The following is an 18,321-nucleotide window of genomic DNA, read 5'->3' as shown; positions in this document are numbered from 1 at the left end:
AAACATTAAAAGCATTACAGCATGGAAGCAATAAAAAGTATAGGCATGAGAAAAACAAACAAACAAACAAATAAATAAATAGATAAAACAGATAAACAGATCAAACAGATAAAAACTTTGAGCTTAAAAGAAACAGTGCAGATTTGAACTGATGAATAAAAACTCTATTCTAATGCAGCTGAGAACAGGTGTGTCTTTAACAGGGATTTAAATAAACTGAGTGTTTCAGCTGATCTGAGGCTTTCTGGGAGTTTGTACCAGACATGTGGAGCATAGAAGCTGAATGCAGCTTCTCCGTGTCTGGTTCTTTTATTATTATTATTATTTATTTATTTATTTATTTTAATTATTATTATTATTTTTTTTTTTTCCGTGTCTGGTTCTGACTCTGGGAACTGACAGCAGACCCAATCCAGATGACCTGAGGGGTCTAGTATTTTATGATGTATTTTGGTCCTAAACCATTCAGAGCTTTATAGACCAGCAACGGAACTTTAAAGTCTGTCCTCTGACAGACAGGCAGCCAGTGTAAAGACCTCAGAGTTGAACTAATGTGGTCCACTTTTCTGGTCTTAGTGAGGACTCTTAGCAGCAGAGTTCTGAATGAGCTTCAGTTGTCCACTTGATTTTGTTGGTAGACCTGTAAAGACACTGTTTCAATAATCAAGCTGACTGAAGATGAATACATGGACTAGTTTTTCCTGGTCCTGCTGAGACATCAGATCTTTTATCCTTGAGATGTTCTTACTACTATGATTGCCTCATTGGTTTTAAATATATTTAAAAATTATTGATACTATTTCTATTTCTATTGTTGATTATTGGTTAAATATTCTATTTTATTGCTTTTTTTCCATTCCTTTTTTGAGTTTACTAATCTTGTATCCTATTGTTTTATGTGGTTTTATGAATTTCATGTTTTGTTCTTTTAAATCAATTTATGATTTTTCATTGTTTTAACTGTATGTTAATTTGTTTAGATGTTAAATTAATTTATGCCCAGAAAAACAGAAATTCCAAATTAGTTTCCAAAATGTTATGTGTTTATTCTGAGGAGAAAAAAAAAAAAAAAAAAAAAAAAGTATTCGTGACCCGGAAGTGACGTCAACAAATTCTTCCTGCATCAAGACCGGCAAGATGGCAGCGGACACGCAGGTTTGTGTGGCTGTTTTTTAATGGTACACGATCTTTTTACACAATGGCTATGAAGTACAGATTGAGCCAGATTCATGGGATGTCGAATGTCACTATTTCAGCCTTTTGGTGTGTTTTGACGTTCATTAGGAGGCTGGGGCAGAACACCACACAGCTAGCTAGCTGGCTGTTAGCTTTGTGCTACGTAGCCTCTTTCAGTGTGGCTCCATCACACTGTGCAGGTATCAGAGTTGTGCTGAGGGAGGACTGGGCTCAAAGTAATCACAGGAAATGGAGCTTTAGCCTGAAGGGGATGGCGTCAAGTTGTAACTACTTCAACGGGAGCTGTTTTAGTTTTGTGGACTCTCATTTGTGTGAGTTTTCTTCCATGTGTTGGAAACAGATCCATGTATTATGTTGTTAAAATAAGCCACGCCCTTCAAAGTTGATAAACTCTATCTGGTTGATTAATATTTGCTGAATGTTTAACATAAATAGCACTGGTAAGTAAGTGGTGGAGTTTACATTGATTTTACTCCACTAATTGTACTTTGAGTGTTTCTATTTGCTGCAACTTTAAACATCTACTCCATCACATCTGAGAACCAAGTATTATACTTTTGTACTTTGCCTGACAGCTTAAATTCCTTTTCAGTTGACACTTTTTCATCTGCTTTCCATCTAATGAAAAGTACTTTTCTCCAGAAGTGTTGATTTTGAATGTTTGCAGTGAAATGAAGGATTTATAGCAGCAAAATGCTCCCTCTCTCTAAGATGAATTATTTAAAAACCCAAAATTTCAAGGAAACTCTAAGCCAGTGCGACTTCATTGTCAAGCTATGGACATATTAAACCTGACAAGCTTGACTTTTTTGACTCCCTTGTGATGGTTTGTTGAATTGTGTCAGAGTTTGACTATGATCATGCTGTGATTGTCTGAAAAGAGACTGCGTTGGATCTTTGAGGGATATTTATGTCTCCATGTATCCCATCTAAAAACACACATACTCAGGTCACAAAACTAAAGACAGGACTGTTTTTGAGCTCAAGCTGAAATTTTACAAAGGTGTGGATCTTACAGGGCAACAATACTCCAAACATGATAATCTTGTTGAATATTGCTATCCTTTAATTCTTTTTAACTGTGCTGCAATGTATTGGTGCTGACTCAATCTGTGTGCATTTAAACACACTTTTCTGATATCCATTTGATTTAAAAGGAGACCATAGAGCATTTACTGCCATTTATCTTTGTTGCTCAGACCGACTAGATCATATCTGTTCTTGAATAATGTTATTTTGTCTTCAGGTTTCCGACACACTGAAGAAATTTGCAGTGAGGGTGACTACAGCCAGTGTGAAAGAGCGAAAGGAGATATTTGGAGAGCTGAAACAGTGCTTAAAAGGCAAAGGTGAGGGATAAGATGTATATAACATTTATTTTGTCCTTTTATACCGCATTTTCATGTGTGAATGATTTAGAAGTATCACTAATTGTTGGTCTGATATCGTTTTTTAGAGTTACCAGAGCCTGCTATCAAAGGACTATGCAAGCTCTTCTGTCTCACTCCACACAGATATCGGTAGATATACGTTATCACATTAATTTACAAGAAAACCACTGTTGTTTAGTATTTTTTTTCTTATGTGGTCTGCATGGTGTTAATGTTTTTTTCAGTGATGCTGCATCTCGCAGAGAGCTTACCTCTATCATTGCTCAGCTGGCGGAGAGTCAACCCAATGTCCTGGTGACCAACCTCCTTCACTGCCTTCTGAACAGCGGAGTCGTCAGCAAGAACGGAGAACCCAGGTACTGCTTTGGATATTAACCATCAGATTGAAAGCAGTGTTCTAGCTTTTTATTGATATTTTAAACCTAACTGGATGGAAAGGGACTTTTTTTGTATGTTATCCTGATTGTTTCTTCTCTCTCATAATTCCATCCTCTGTTTTTAGTAAATGCACAGGCTCTGCTTCCTTCATTGGCCTTTCTTGGACCTGCCTTTTAGTCCACAATGTATTTTCCGCCCCAGAGAAAAGAGAAGGACCTGTTTGGAAGAAAATGGTTAGTGAAAGATTGTCTGACTTCAGTTATTAGATCAGTGAAGTGGCTGTAGCTTTGACCATGCAGTTGTGGCCAAAAGTTTTGTCAGTGACACAAATTTATGTATTTATTTGCTAATATAACTCTTTGAAATGTGCATAATGCTTAAAATAGTTTTTCAGTGTACCTCAGAAATGCATGGAGAAAAAAACTGAAACAGCAAAACCTGGGCAAAAAACATTTTCCTGCCAAAACCTTCTGCCATAATTGTACACAACTGATCCACATTTGACAGGGGCTAATTTTTTTTTTAACATTGGATGACAGGTGATGTTTCTGCTATGGTCTATTTTAGGTGGAGGTTCAGAGCCTTCTTGTGGCTGAGGTGGTGGGTGGGGCCAAGTCCACAGCTCAGAAATCAAGCCTCAAGAATCTCAGTCATCTCTGGGAGGAAGTGAGTATTAAACACACAAGTGCTTGGGTAGAGGAAACGGTCTGAAACTGTGTTTAGGCTAGATGTGAAAACGTTACTGCTGTGGTTCATTTTTAGGGTGGGTTGATCGATTGATTTAGTCTCATTTGCCATAGGTAAACTGAAAAAATGTTCCAGCCAAAAATATTTTATTTGGCACTGACGCTAATTCTATTGTGGACTGTGTCACAAAAAAAAATACAAATGACAGTTTAGTGCACAAACCCATTAGCATCATTTTAAATGCATAAATATAAATAACATCATCAAATCAGAAGTATTACTTTGATCAAAGCTGTATTGGCTTATTTACAGAGCGATCCATTTCTATCAGTGTTTATGTTTAGATCCTAATCCTTGATGGAGCATATATGATAATTGTGTAATAGTTGTTGAAACCATGAGATGCTGTGAAGATGCTGTGATTCAATCAACTGATGTCACTGTCGATATAGTGGTTAGTGAAGGTCAAATTAGTCTCACGTGGTGATTCCAAATTATTTACCAGTCAGCTGGTCAGTTACTTCATTTTATTTACACACCAAGACCAACATTTACTGATATTTGGATTTTAGCAGGTATTAAACTTGGCACTTGATGAGATATTATCAAACCATATATGAAAGTAATTAAGTTAGTAAAGACCCTGAGACAAAAAGGAAAGGAAGAAATTGTGTTCTATTAATTATCGCCCTACAGTGGTCTATTTGATCAATGCAGACTCACTTACTATGAGCAGTTACTACTGTATGTAGTATCTAATATTAGCTGTCTAACTTAGCAGATGTCACGTATTTGACATTTTGTTGTTTTTACTAGAAACCTGGACTGGTCGATCAATACATCAGTACCCTGTTGAGTCTTGATCAGAGCCCGACCACCATGGCCATGTTGGGGGTCTGTTTAGACTTCTGCACAGCTAAGAAGGACATTGCTACAATAGAGAAGCATAAGGTAAGTTGAATTAATCAGTGTTAATACATCTAATATCCTTCCTGGGTCAATTTGATTTTACCTGAGATGCATTTTGAAAACATTACTGCAACATGTAACCTTGTGTCTTCTCTTTTTTTTAAGAGTGCAATGTTGGATCTGTACATAAAATCAGTCCTCATGAGCAAAACCAAACCACAGCAACACATTTTGGAAAAAAGCGGCTCCTTATTGCGTCATGTGTCCCACTCTGAGTTCAAGGAGCAGCTCCTCCCGACTCTGCAGAAGACGATGCTCCGCAGTCCAGAGAACGCCATGCAGAGTGAGAGGATTTTAGATTGTTACTGACCCATTCAACTCTCTCTGCTCTCATACAGACACTGAAAACAATGATTATTTTCTTTCCAGCTGTTTCCTACCTGCTGTCCACCGTGACCCTCGACCTCAGTCAGTACGCCATGGATATTGGAAAGGCCATATCGAGTAAGGCCTGAAGTTTTGTTAGTGTTTTCTTCACGCTCTCCTCTGATGGGTGGAAATAATAATAGCTGAGAGGCTTGTTATTCATTTTAGTTTTGTTTCCTCTTTTTTTCTTTTAAATGCTGTTACATGTTTACCACAATGTAAATAATATTTAATTTGAATTCTAATTCTATATTTATATAATTATTTGTATAATTACCAAATTTCATTTTTCACTGGTTTGTGGTTTTTCTACCTGTCTTTTTCTCTTCACTTGTTTGTTTTATGTTGCTTCTGTTAACTGTGAAATTTCCCCACAGTGGGATAAACAAAGTCTTATCTTATCTTGTCTTATCTTATCTTATCTTATCCCACTTGTTTCTCTAGCGTTCTAATTACAGTAGATTAAGGGTTGTTATATGACCATCATGTTTATTTTAATTTATACTTTTTTGTGATTGTAATTGTGTCTGTGTTATCCATTTGTATTTTGTTGTTCTTTTGTGAAGCACTTTGTGACTTCTCTTGTCTGTGAAAGGTACTATATAAATAAACTTTGCTTGCTTATCTTTTTGTATCTTATCTTATTGTTTTCGTTTCAGGCCAAATGAAAGCTAACAACGCTCAGCTGATGGAGGAGGCGGTGCAGGCCATGCAGAACCTGGCCCAACAGTGCAGTGACCCCTCTGCTGTTCAGGATGTCGTCACACACCTCTTTAAGATCCTCGGGGGTAAATTAAAAGATTATTAGAGAGTTATTATGATAGTTCTGACATTTCCATTAGTTTTTTTTAAGGTAATTTTTTAGTTTGAGTTTGATTTCAGTTTAGTTTGAATAACATGAGAGCAATATTTATTGTGGTAAATTGTTTTTGCTTTTGTTTTAGTCCTTTTTTGTCATTGTTCCTTTTAGTTCTAGTCGAGTTAGTTGCGGTTAAGTGTAATAACCCAATTTGTAACAAATATGCCATGTTTATCTTTCTAGGCTCTGAAGGAAAACTTACAGTTGTTGCCCAAAAGATGAGCGTGTTGTCAGGTAAGAATCTTAGCCTAAAAAACACTCCAAAGTGTATTTTTAAGGAAACAGAACTTTATCATCTAACTCTTTAACCTTCCTTTGGTAGGGATTGGCAGCTGCAGCCATCATGCCGTGTCTGGAACCTCCAGCCAAACCCTCAGCTCTGCAGTGACTGTGATGTTCATCCCTTACTTACAACAAGAAGGTTCCACTGCCTGATCTTTTTTTCATCTTGTGGACATTAGAACCCGAGAAGCCACACTGTGATTCAAACGTGCTCACTTTCTTTTGTTTAATTTAGTTCACGAGGGGACGCTGGTGCACGCTGTGGCGATGCTCTCCCAGTGGACCAGCCGCCTCACAGTGGAAGTTCCCACTGCTCTGCTCGACTGGTTTAAGAAAGCTTTTACCCTAAAGACCTCCACCTCTCTGGTTCGTCAAGCCTACCTTCAGGCCATGCTTGGAGCCTTCAGAGGTCAGTCACATGACCACTGTTCCATGTCAAATGCAGGTCATTGTGTTTTCTGAGACGTAATAACCTGATCCACTGTGTTATCACTTTCTTTTTCCTCATTCTCAGGTGACACTCTAGCCCAGGCCTCAGACCTCATGCCCCTGCTCATCCAAAGTGTGGAGAAGGCTGCAGCACAAAATTCCCAGCATGCTCTGCTTTCAGAAGGCACAGCAGCCTCAGTTCTTTTGAGTCGACTGGCTCTGCTAGAGACACAAACGGGTGAGGCAGAGATCTCAAATGTTACCTTTGTGAAGACTATTGGAGCACTCTTGTGTTACAGAAATGGAATTGATTACATTTTTTGTGTATTTTAATGTCTGCAGAGGCGAAATTCACCACCTTCTGGAACCTGATCTTAGATGAGAAGAAGCCACTATTCACCACAGAGAAGTTCCTCTCACAGGCAAATGAAGAAAGTGAGACTCCTTTAACGTATCTTAGTAACCTAAAGGCTTGTAAATGATTATAACTGATGACAGTAAAATAATGTTATTTTTATCTGTTGAAATGCCTCTAGCTCTGTGCACAGTGCTTCTGCTCTGTGAAAGGCTCTTTCTGGACCATGCACATCGACTCAACAGCAGCAAATCACAGTGAGTCTGTCCTTCTGTTAACCTGTACTCAACCCTGAGTATGTCTTTAAGCAAACTACATACACAATATATTCAACACTGAGATGAAGAACTGCACGTAAAAATTTGGAATAATGTTAAAAGTCTACCTATTTTTAGATTTTTGTGTATTATTTTGTGTAATGTATTAAATATATTTTCAAATTTCTAGAATATGAAACAGCAAGTGTTTACTTTGACAAAAAATTAAATTTGTGTTATTAAAATATTCTGAGACAAAATAATTCACTGATTTGTTTGTAATGTTAAATATTTGCTGTTTAAAGAATCTAGTAATCAATGAACATGTTCACAGTGTAAATTAGAACATGTTTGCTGTGCTAACTTGGTATTAGACAACTGATGGCTTAAAGGCTATCAAATATCTATAAGTTGCGACATTGCCTTTTAGAGAGTATTGCTTTGTTTCCACATTAGTGTACTTTTCACTGATAGTTTCTGTCTTCTGGCAGGATGTATCACCACGCCACAGTTGCTGTTCTTCTGTCCCGGGTCTGGCGTGTGCGGAAACGGGCTCAGCAGACGGTCAAAAAGCTGCTCTCTTCTCTGGGTGGATCCAGTCTTGCCCTTGGTCTTCTGGGAGAACTCCGTGTGGTCATCAACAAACACAAAGTACAGACCAACCATTCTCCTACAAAAAATACTCTGTTTTACATTGACATGTTTGGTGCCATTCCTATATGTTGTCACTCACTTTCTGCTGTGAACTGTCAGGTTTTGCCCCAGGAAGTCCTGGTGTCAGAGTCAGGAGAGCTGACCGAGCTGGGTCGCACCTACGTCCCCCCTCGTGTCCTGTTGGACGCCCTCTGCACAATCTGCTCCTCTGCCAGCCAGTGGGGGGACCCCAACGAAGCTGATAATTTGGCCATGGAGACTGTGATAATCACCCATCATCCATCCATAGGTAGGAGAATGCAACACACATTCATCTCATCTCACACATTCAAATTCATTCCTTTATTCCTCATGTAAGAGTTAGTTGATGATCACTTGATTTTTATTTGTTTTTTCAGTTGAAGCTCGCCGTGGCCTCTGGCCCGTTCTGCTCTCCTCCATGAATGTAAAAGCAGAAGAATTCATAGAAAAGAACCTGGAGGCTGTTCTGCCACATTTGCTGGAGGTCAATGCTGACAATCAGGTGAGACTTATCACATTAAGATTTTTACAAACAAAAGATAGTTCAAATACACGATTTTGCACCAGTGCACTTGAATAAAAGTACGAGAAGCAAATGCCCTGATTAAAAATGTGTTTACTGGATACAATGTTGTGATGAAACTGGGTTATAATTATTAGCAGAGACTGAATGTCTTTATTTATAAATGTCACCAATTAACATGTATTTGGTAGATAACTTCCGCTTCCACTCTGAACTGTTTCTTCAGCATTTTTCTCACCTCCGCTGCTGTTAGTGGTCAGTTCTTACAGCCAAGTCTCACACAATTAGCAGCCAGGCTTTGGCAGTGTCTCACTTTGAATCAAGCTGTGTTAAATAACACTACATTACAATGTGGTCATATGTATCTTTTTGTATTGGATCATTTGCAGTGGGTCAATGTGTGTGAATTGTAGATAATATGTTGAATAATGTGCAGAATAACTGGAAGGTTTGCAGGGGCTTTCACTGTGATGTTCATCATATGGTTGTATATGTTTCTCCAGGCAGTTAAAAATGCAGCTGGTGCTCTCTCCGGCCTCTCTCCCACCAAACTGCTGCCCCGAGTGATGAGTCATGTGACTGAGTGGCTTTCCAAGCCTGCTCTGGTTCAGGTCACAAGGGAGGAGTACGCCATCATGCTGACACCTGATGGAGAGCTGTATGACAAGAGCATCATCCAGAGGTAACTCAGACCTACCTTATACTGATCAGCTGTCACCAAAACACTCTGTTGTCTGATCTTAACGTTTACATCTCCTCTAATTCTACTTTTACTGCAGTGCTCAGAAGGAAAGCACCAAGAAAGTCAACATGAAGAGAGAAAACAAGGCCTACTCCTATAAGGAACAGATCATTGAACTGGAGTTACAAGAGGTAAATGAAGTCACTTGTATCACTCCTCTGCCTTGGTGTTAATATCTAAAACACATTTTCATTATTTTCTTTGTTTGGGTTACCCAGGAGTTAAAGAAGAAAAAAGGTATCAAAGATGAATTGCAGCTAACCAGCAAACAGAAGGAGATGATGCAGGCCCAGCTCGAAAAGGAGGCCTCGATCCGCAAGAGACTTCAAGAGGTATGGTTTCCTTCTCCTTTTGCCTGAAACTTGACATTTATACAAGGTTACTGCAGGGTCTTAGAAGTCTAAATAGTCTTGAATTTACAAGTCTGCATTTAATGCCTTAAAAAAGTCTTTAAAAGGTATTATATTTGATATGGTAGGTCTTCAGTTATGTTGCCATAAACTTGTTGGATGTACTGTGTTTAGATGTGTCTGTTAAATATCCAAGCTGCAAAGAAAGTAACAGTAGTCTACTCAGTTCCACCTGCTCAAAGCCAACAATTTCTATTGAAATTAGGAAACAATTATCACTAACTTTGCAGCCCCCTGGTGAGAAATGTTCACAAAACATTCAGCCCAACACACATGCAGCCGGTAGTCATGCATGCGTCGCCCAAGAAAGCTGATTTTGGGGACAGCTCGCAAGCAAAGAGTAAGCATGAGGAAGTTCACATGTAATAATAATGCCCAGGTGGAGAAATGATCATTTTCCATCTGGTTGACACAACTGGAGGGAAAGAGATTTGGAGTTGGCTGTGCCTTGTGCAAGAAATCAGTTAAACTTGGAACGACAGGAATTAAGGCGCTGGAGTAAATAAATACATTTTCCTAAATTGTAGGAGTCACAAATTTTTGCTGGTATGGCTCTGAAATGGGCATTAAATTCTGTTCTAAGTAGTCTTAAAAAGGTCTTTAAAAAGTCTTAAATTTAACTTGTACAAACCTGTAGGAACCTGTTTATACTTTGTTTGTCTTGACTTGTGTCTTGTTGTTTACTGTCATCAGTTGGATGTAGAGTTGCAGAGTGTGATGGGCCTGCTTGAAGCCTCTCTGAAAGAAAGACCCCCTCAGATCACCAGGGAGCTCCCAGCTGTGCTCCAGGTCCTGATGCCCCTGCTGCACTCCCCTCTTGCTGCACCACGCATCCAGCAGGTCTTCTTAGACATTGGAGCGTGCCTCATGCCCAAACACCTTCACCATCTCGGTACATAACATCTCTATGTCTTTGTAGTATTCGTAGAAAGAGGTCTGTTCAAGCAGTTGAAGTGAATATGATGCTGTTTTCTTTTCATAGCGGAGCTTGTGGGACATGTGACTTTACGTCTCCTGAAGCCGGAGTGTGATCTGGACGAGGCCTGGGAACATGAGGACCTGGACACAGCAGCTCACCGCACTGTACTGCTGTTACATAATCACACTGTCCCACAGAGAGAGGCCAAGGCTGCTGGTAAGGACGTCAGTAACACTAATGAGTGCCAAAACATTTTAACCTCTGAAGCAGCCACATTATTTTCAGGATGGACACTTCATATTAGTCACTCATTAAAAATGTAAAATATTGATTATTGTAGTCAGACTTTAAAATCTTGTGCAAAATCAAAGGTGATAGAAAGAGTTGCTAATAGGAAAAATAGCATCAGTGGCCCTGTAGCTCACCAGCATGATCTATCAAGAATCAATAATAACTTGAATTTGTGAGGTTGTCAGGTCATGTTCTATGTTAGAGTCCTGTGATCTTGATGCAGGAGATCAGTCTCCCAATAGAAGTGGGTGGTACTTTCACTGGAGAACTCAAGTAATTAAATGAAAGTCCATATATGACTTCGTATCAGTGCTCAATAGTAACTATATTGATATCTGTAACCATTTCCATGTTAGAAGCCATTGAAAAAGAAATTTGGCTCATTATAAGTAAAGGCAAATTTTTAATATTTCAAAAATTTGTAAAAAAAATCAAAATCTCTCAAAACCGTCAACAAACTTTATAGACATTGTCCCAAGGAAGCTACATATAAAATTTGAAATGAATACGATCAGTAGTTTTGTCAGAGAAGACGACACTGGACACAGCGCCTTCACAATAGTTCACCTCTCGGCTGGTGAGATAAAAATAGAAGGACTGAGTTTGTAAAGTAAAGATTCTCATATCTGGGCTTTGATGCTGAATTGGTTCAACCTCAAAAAAGCATCCATGTATCCACCTTGCAGACCTCTGTTTGTTTTCTTCTTTGGCTGCACATCTGTTAGGAGACACTTTTTGCCACCAAGCAACAATTGCCAATGAATGTAAATGTAGTAGGAAGACATAGTTCAACTTCAGATACAAGTGTCTACATACTGAGTTCTCTGTGTTTACTTTGTGTTTTATTTCCCAGATGTGGCTCCTCTCTCTGCTCCAGCGTTTTCCTTCTGCTTCCCCCTCCTCAATGCCACACTCAGGGAGTCTTCAGGCAGCACTGAGGAGACGGAGAACATGATGACCCAGGCTTTACAAGTCATCAACGAACATTGTCAGCTTCGGGCCGACACAGACATGGAAGACACCATCATCGATGAGGTAGAGATAAAAGCCATATGTGTGAAGGAAGAGTATTATATAAGAAATAAGCCCCTCAGATCTCTGTTTCCTGTCCCACATTGAGATGAGATAAGCAAATCTGCACGGTGATATGAGACTCTTGAACATGTCTGAACTAGTAAGAAAATACAAACCCAACATCCCAGAGATGCCAAGTCGTACATGACTAATGTTATACAATGACATCTGTGCTTGTTGAAATATGATGAATAGTTAGTGTTGGAATTTTACTTCACAAATTATAAATATGGCAGATTTTAATGCCTTGAAGATCGTTAGTTAATGTCTCCAGGTAAATACTGTCACTTAGGACATTAACAGAAAAGCCTGTTTGTCAATGTGTCGACGTCTGTGGCACAAGTCGATGTAACTGTGGAGGAGTCGACAAGTCCTGTGCTACTCTCTCTCTCCCACCCATCACCTGACAGCGTGCAATCCTTCATTCAGCGCATGTTGATATTCTCATCTTTCTACATGAAAACATAGAGTGCAAGGTAGTGATCCGCCAATCAGCGGACCCAGGTCGGGTTGGTGCAGGTCAAAAAAATGTCACTTAATTAGCGGGGCGGGTCAAATAATTCCAGAAAAGCAGGTTGAGAAAAAAAAAATGACCTGCGCATCACAAGCGTAAAGCCAAGACTGAAGGAAGAAGACGACTCAGAGTAGGATTACTAAATTAATTGTGATCTAAGAATATTACAGCAAGGAGATTAATTGAAAGCTGAAGCTGGTTTCTGAGTGGTGCCAGTTTGCGGTTCTGAAGGCTTTAATTTCTATTTATTGTACAAAGAAAATTATCATTTACGTAAAGTTCTGTGAACCATGCAAGCAAGACCAATACTGAGTAATAATTTGGACAGCCAGTGTGTTTGGATTATTCTGTTAATTTATTTCATGAAGACAATGCGCTCTTTTCTCTAACATGCTGTGCGTCTTGGCTGCCGCTGTCGAAATATTTTCCCACTTTATGTTGCTCACTTAAATTTGAAAGAAAATTCAAGGGGTTAGCCTATGTTTTGGTTAAATGTCTGAGAAGGACTGTTGATGCTTGTGTCTTGCAAGTTTTTTATTCTGCTATTTTACTGTACATTGTTAATGTTACAGTTAACTTTAGTACAAGTTGCTCATTGTTGAACGGCTGTGTGTCTGTGTTGTCCCTCTGCTGTCAGCGTGATGACATCATCATACGACTTGTCGACTAGACTTCGACTTCATTGACAGACAAGTCAATCTGAAAAAATCTGAAGTCAGTAATGCCCTCCTGTCAATAATATGTGAATGGGGCTTAATGATGAACTGATCCATTTCTCTCTTCCAAAGGCTCTGGTGTTTGAAAATAGACACACAAACTTGACTTTATTTAATGGTTTAATGTCATTATGGGCTTTTATTTGTTTCTATTTAAGAACGGCCCAGAGCTGCTTCCTCGTGTGAACATGCTGCTGCTTCTGACCAGAATTATTTCTACATCCACCCCCAGACTCCAGGTAAACAACACAAACATGTTAGAAAGTGTTTCCTTCTTGCTAGCTTGATGTGTTTTCCATGCTCCAGAAGAAAGTCATTTGTTGCTAATCACAGGTCCTTGTTGCAATGTTTATTGAATTAAAATGGTATTAATAATGTTCTGAACTCTTTAGGTGCTGGCATCCCAGTGTCTGACTGCTCTCTGTGCCAGTGCTGGAGGAGAAGAAGGCTGCACCGTAGCAGAGCAGGCAGAGATAGACGTCCTACTTAACGCTCTGCTGTCACCCTGCTTCTCTGTCCGAGACGCTGCTCTCAGGGTGAGCTTTGAGTGAAATATTCACAGCCGAACCATATAGAGATTTAATCCAAACAAGGGATGTGTTCAAGTAAACCAGGACAGTTTCTATCATGGTAGACATGACACAAAATATGAGCGCACCTCTGTCTGTTCTCAGGGACTGTTGGAGATGGAGTTTGCCCTGCCCACAGACAGTACAGAGGCCAGTGGGCTGAGTTTGCTCCGCAGGCTTTGGGTTGCCAGGTTTGACATAGAAGAGGAGGGCAGAAGCCTGGCTGAAAAGTGAGTATTTTTATACCCCCACGCACCCCAGAGGATAGGGGTATATAGATATACCAGGAATTCCATCAGTCCATCTGAGATTTCTGTCCTTCCTATTTCCCTGACACTATTCACCCGATTCTTTTTATATTTCACACACATGTTCTTTGCCACAAGGAGAAGTGCAGTGTACAGTGTGATGGCTGAATTTATTTATTTATTTATTTTTGTCCAACCGATTTCTCTGACATTATTCACCCAATTCTTTTCAAATTTCACACACATTCTTTATATGTGCCTTTCAGTTTTTGCTTTTTTTTTTTTTTTTTTTTTTACAAATTTTTGAAAAGTTAAGACTTCCTTAACTTTTCTTAATTAATCCACGGGTAGGCAGCGTATCAGTGAGCAGGAGGGGCAAAGTGTTTTGCAACCGGGCAGGGGTGTTGGGTAATTAGGGGTATTGTTTTAAAAATGCTGGGGTATGTTTGTCTCCAAGACGCATCCCTACATTCCTTCTCAAGTCATTATTTTGACCATACTAACCTCATGCTATAGTATTATTCTTTAAGTGTTTTTGAACAACTTATTCTGTTTCATAAATTCAGCCTTGGCCTCTCTTTCCTCCTCAGACTCTGGGAGTCTCTGGGTCTTGAGCTGGTCCCTGAGATCTGCTCCCTGCTGATCGGAGATGTCACACACCACGAGGAGGCAGTCCGCTCTGCTGCAGCTGAAGCTCTGTCCAGTGCCGTGTCCCAGTACAAAGACCAGGCTGCCACAGTTCTCAGTCAACTCACTGAGCTCTACCACCAGAAACTTTATGTGAGAACCAATGTGGATATTTGTTTCTCGAGTTGTATGTGTCATCAGTCAATGCCATTTGGATCTCACTTTTTTTTTTTTTCTTAAAGAGACCACCTCCTGTACTTGACGCCCTGGGAAGAGTCATCTCTGAGGCTCCACCTGACCAGTGGGAGGCCAGGTAAGAGACCAGCAACCCCGTCAATAAACCCATCCTCTGATACTGTTGTAATTCAGTCCAAATGATTATTATCTCCTTAATTATTGTAGTTTTGACATTTTCATTAGCTGTTATTTTCATTGAGTCCTTTAGTCTGTTTTTTTTTTTATTTTATTTTATTTTTGTTAGTTTTATTTAGTTGCAGCATCAGGTTTAGTTTTTGCAATGTTGACAGTATTGATTTATAGAAAAGGATATTGAAAGGGTGAAAGAAAACATGACATTAAATATGATTCACAATACTGTTCTTTGTTTACTTCTCCATGTTCATGTACACTGTGAATTAACATTAGGGAAAAACCAAAAAAGACTGAGCCAATATGAATTATTACTTTTATTTCAGTTAATTAATTTTTTACACTAGGATTATGAATTACTCAAAGACAACACATAATTTAATGTATTTACTACTGTTTTTTTGTTAAAGACAGTATTAGAGAGCCTATTTTAAACATAATGTGGCACTGTATTTTTGTCAGGTGTGGCATTGCTCTGGCTCTGAACAAACTGTCCCAGTACCTGGATGAATCTCAGGTCACTCCACTCTTCCTCTTCTTTGTCCCTGATGCCCTGAACGACCGTCACACTGACGTCCGGCGCTGCATGTTGGACGCCGCCCTCTCGGCTCTCAACACACATGGAAAAGTACAGCACACTTGTTCACTTACACATTTGTTCATTCTGTTTTGCACATCATGGTTTGTAACTGAATATGTGTATTTAACAGGACAATGTGAGCTCATTGCTGCCAGTGTTTGAGGAGTTTTTGAAGAACGCTCCTCAAGATGCCAGCTACGACTCTGTCCGTCAGAGCGTCGTGATTCTCATGGGCTCCTTGGCCAAACATTTGGACAAAAATGACCCAAAGGTCAAACCCATCGTGGCAAAGCTCATCACTGCACTATCTACACCCTCACAGCAGGTAAATAACTCATTTTGGCTTGAGCTCTTTCTTTGGACAAAAATTCCAAAACAGAGGAGATTCAGACTCTACTGCAGGGGTGGCCCACCCTGGTCATGGAGAGCCACTATCCTGCATGTTTTAGATGTTTCCCTCTTCCAGCACATCTAGCGGTCATTATCAGTCTTCTGCAGAGCTTGACAATAGGCTTTTCATTTGAATCAGGTGTGTTGGAAGAGGGATACATCTAAAACATGCAGGATTGTGGCTCTCCAGGACCAGGGTTGGCCACCCCTGCTCTACTGCATCCAATCTCATGTGGTTTTCTATCTGTCCCGCTCAGGTCCAGGAGTCTGTGGCGAGCTGTTTGCCTCCTTTAGTCCCCGCTATCAAGGAAGATGCTGCAGGTATTGTGAGGAATCTACTGCAGCTGCTGCTGGAGAGCGATAAGTACGCTGAGAGGAAGGGAGCAGCTTATGGACTGGCAGGACTGGTCAAAGGACTGGGCATCTTGGCACTCAAACAACAAGACATTATGACCACACTGACTGACGCCATTCAGGACAAGAAAAACTTCAGACGGAGGGAAGGTCAGTGACAGACCATCACTCAAACACACACTGTTGTTCAGTGTTCATACGGGTGCTTGAAATCCTTGAAAATGCTTTCATTTCAATGTTGCGTTTTCAACATCTGAAAAGTGCTTGAATTTCAGTTTAAGTGCTTGCAATTATAACTCTGTGATGTGACTTATTTATTTTTAATATTAACTCTGCCAGGTTAGATGGCAAGCCAAAGCTACTTACAGAGAGGTGATACATTTTGAAAAATAAAACTTTATGTCAAAAAGGAAAATGACCAGGTGCTCTCAGGTCGACTCCAGGTACATTTTTATCTTAATCTTTGGCTCGTTGTGAGTGTATCTGAAGAATGCAAAGTGGCTTCCCTTTTTTCGGATAAAACTTTGTGTTCTCCTTTAATTTCTAAACTTTTTGCCATAACAAACATTATTTTAGATGTCTATAGCATAATACAATGTACATCATTGTGATAAAGTAAAAACAAAATTAATCATGAGTATATGTATTCCTGTAGATGTGCATTTTACTCCAGCAATAAGATGTGCAGGAAAATTTTGAAAATGACCCTTAAAAGTGATTAAATTTTATCTTTAAAAATGTGTACGAACCCTTGTTGTTGAGTTGAGATTTTCTTTTATTCATGGAGGAAAACGACAACATACACTAACCAGCTGTTTGTTTTGTAGGAGCGCTGTTTGCCTTTGAGATGTTGTGTAACATGTTGGGGAAGCTGTTTGAGCCGTACGTCGTCCATGTTCTGCCCCATCTCCTGCTCTGCTTTGGAGATGGAAACCAGTACGTCAGAGAGGTGGGCAAGCAAATCCTAATCTGAATACACTGTCTTCAGACCACATAAATATCCCCTTCTTTTCAAACTGTTAAAAACAGACATGAAAACTTTATGATTTTTTTATATTAACTGTTATTTTTAGCAATTTGGTTAATGCATAAATATAGTAAAATATTAGAGCTGGATTCATGGAGTTGTTAATGTTTGACAGTCCTTTTTGACAGTCAGGTGATTTTGGTAGAAATTTTGTCATTAGTTATCTAAGAGCTGAATTATTAAGTTCGGATTGTTTTGTTTTCAGCCACTGAGTCACCTTATAGTTGGGAATTTTGTCCTACCCTGACATCAACCCCTATGTGCACTAGTTGTGTAAACCAATTCATTTGTTTTTTATGGAAAAGAAAAATGTAGTATGACAGAATCTGAATTATTACAGACAATAGCGTGCAGTTTAGTGCAAATTAAGTGTCTGTCTCGACCCTGAAACTCTCTGCTTGTTGTGTCTCTAGGCTGCAGATGACTGTGCCAAGGCTGTGATGAGGAACCTGAGTGCCCACGGTGTGAAGCTGGTTTTGCCTTCTTTACTTGTGGCCCTAGAGGAGGAATCCTGGAGAACCAAAGCAGGTCAGGAACCTCTTCTTTAATACTGTGTTACTGACTAAAAAGTGATGAAAGACCATGTCCCAGCAGGAATAATTTCACACTTTTTATGCCCACATTTGTATATGATAAATGTGGCACTTTTCCAACCACATTCTCCTGTTACCACCTTACTCCCTCAGGTTCGGTGGAGTTGTTGGGTGCCATGGCTTTCTGTGCACCCAAGCAGCTGTCCTCCTGCCTGCCAAGCATTGTGCCAAAGCTGACTGAGGTGCTGACCGACTCCCATGTGAAGGTGCAGAAGGCGGGTCAGCAGGCCTTAAGGCAAATCGGTTCTGTCATTCGGAACCCTGAAATCCTGGGTGAGACTTGGAATTATTCAGCAATAAGACATATTAGAGAATGGAATCCAGTAATTTGCAGTTTCATAGAGTTTACGTGTCTAAAATACCTCACAAAAAATTAGGGAATAAAATGCTTTAAATACTGTAGTTATAATACGTCTTTAAATTGACCTGATTAAGTTTAAATTATTTTCATAGAGTTTTATCGTTCTTTTTGTTTCATATTGATCATGCTGTAACAAAAAATAGAAAATGAAACCATCTTGGAACCACTA

At 39.5% G+C, this 18,321-nt stretch overlaps 1 protein-coding gene across 2 annotated transcripts in view; it reads left to right on the top strand.

The window, feature by feature from the left end:
* Positions 1-1,119: 1,119 nt before the first annotated feature.
* The window catches only part of gcn1 (GCN1 activator of EIF2AK4), a 32,051-nt gene continuing 14,849 nt past the window's right edge, over positions 1,120-18,321 (top strand). Inside the window, exons 1-36 of one of the 2 annotated variants that reach the window (XM_030143161.1) lie at positions 1,120-1,155; positions 2,444-2,546; positions 2,654-2,717; positions 2,813-2,944; positions 3,091-3,199; positions 3,534-3,632; positions 4,470-4,604; positions 4,728-4,905; positions 4,992-5,066; positions 5,648-5,776; positions 6,031-6,081; positions 6,170-6,268; positions 6,365-6,538; positions 6,644-6,792; positions 6,897-6,993; positions 7,095-7,170; positions 7,662-7,821; positions 7,924-8,113; positions 8,223-8,347; positions 8,872-9,050; positions 9,148-9,241; positions 9,329-9,442; positions 10,214-10,412; positions 10,503-10,655; positions 11,584-11,765; positions 13,193-13,273; positions 13,427-13,570; positions 13,709-13,833; positions 14,442-14,631; positions 14,721-14,791; positions 15,310-15,475; positions 15,558-15,752; positions 16,075-16,321; positions 16,999-17,120; positions 17,612-17,726; positions 17,885-18,064. In XM_030143161.1, the coding sequence (XP_029999021.1) occupies positions 1,138-1,155; positions 2,444-2,546; positions 2,654-2,717; positions 2,813-2,944; positions 3,091-3,199; positions 3,534-3,632; positions 4,470-4,604; positions 4,728-4,905; positions 4,992-5,066; positions 5,648-5,776; positions 6,031-6,081; positions 6,170-6,268; positions 6,365-6,538; positions 6,644-6,792; positions 6,897-6,993; positions 7,095-7,170; positions 7,662-7,821; positions 7,924-8,113; positions 8,223-8,347; positions 8,872-9,050; positions 9,148-9,241; positions 9,329-9,442; positions 10,214-10,412; positions 10,503-10,655; positions 11,584-11,765; positions 13,193-13,273; positions 13,427-13,570; positions 13,709-13,833; positions 14,442-14,631; positions 14,721-14,791; positions 15,310-15,475; positions 15,558-15,752; positions 16,075-16,321; positions 16,999-17,120; positions 17,612-17,726; positions 17,885-18,064 (4,720 nt within the window). In that variant the 5' untranslated portion in view covers positions 1,120-1,137. Of the gene's footprint in view, positions 1,156-2,443; positions 2,547-2,653; positions 2,718-2,812; positions 2,945-3,090; positions 3,200-3,533; positions 3,633-4,469; positions 4,605-4,727; positions 4,906-4,991; positions 5,067-5,647; positions 5,777-6,030; positions 6,082-6,169; positions 6,269-6,364; positions 6,539-6,643; positions 6,797-6,896; positions 6,994-7,094; positions 7,171-7,661; positions 7,822-7,923; positions 8,114-8,222; positions 8,348-8,871; positions 9,051-9,147; positions 9,242-9,328; positions 9,443-10,213; positions 10,413-10,502; positions 10,656-11,583; positions 11,766-13,192; positions 13,274-13,426; positions 13,571-13,708; positions 13,834-14,441; positions 14,632-14,720; positions 14,792-15,309; positions 15,476-15,557; positions 15,753-16,074; positions 16,322-16,998; positions 17,121-17,611; positions 17,727-17,884; positions 18,065-18,321 lie in introns of both variants that reach the window. The other variant, XM_030143160.1, reaches the window with a different exon arrangement.

The sequence above is a fragment of the Sphaeramia orbicularis genome, chromosome 9, assembly GCF_902148855.1.
Source record: "Sphaeramia orbicularis chromosome 9, fSphaOr1.1, whole genome shotgun sequence".
NCBI lineage: Eukaryota > Metazoa > Chordata > Actinopteri > Kurtiformes > Apogonidae > Sphaeramia > Sphaeramia orbicularis.
The sequence above is the reverse complement of the archived record's forward strand: the minus strand, read 5'-3'. Positions and strand labels throughout refer to the sequence as shown.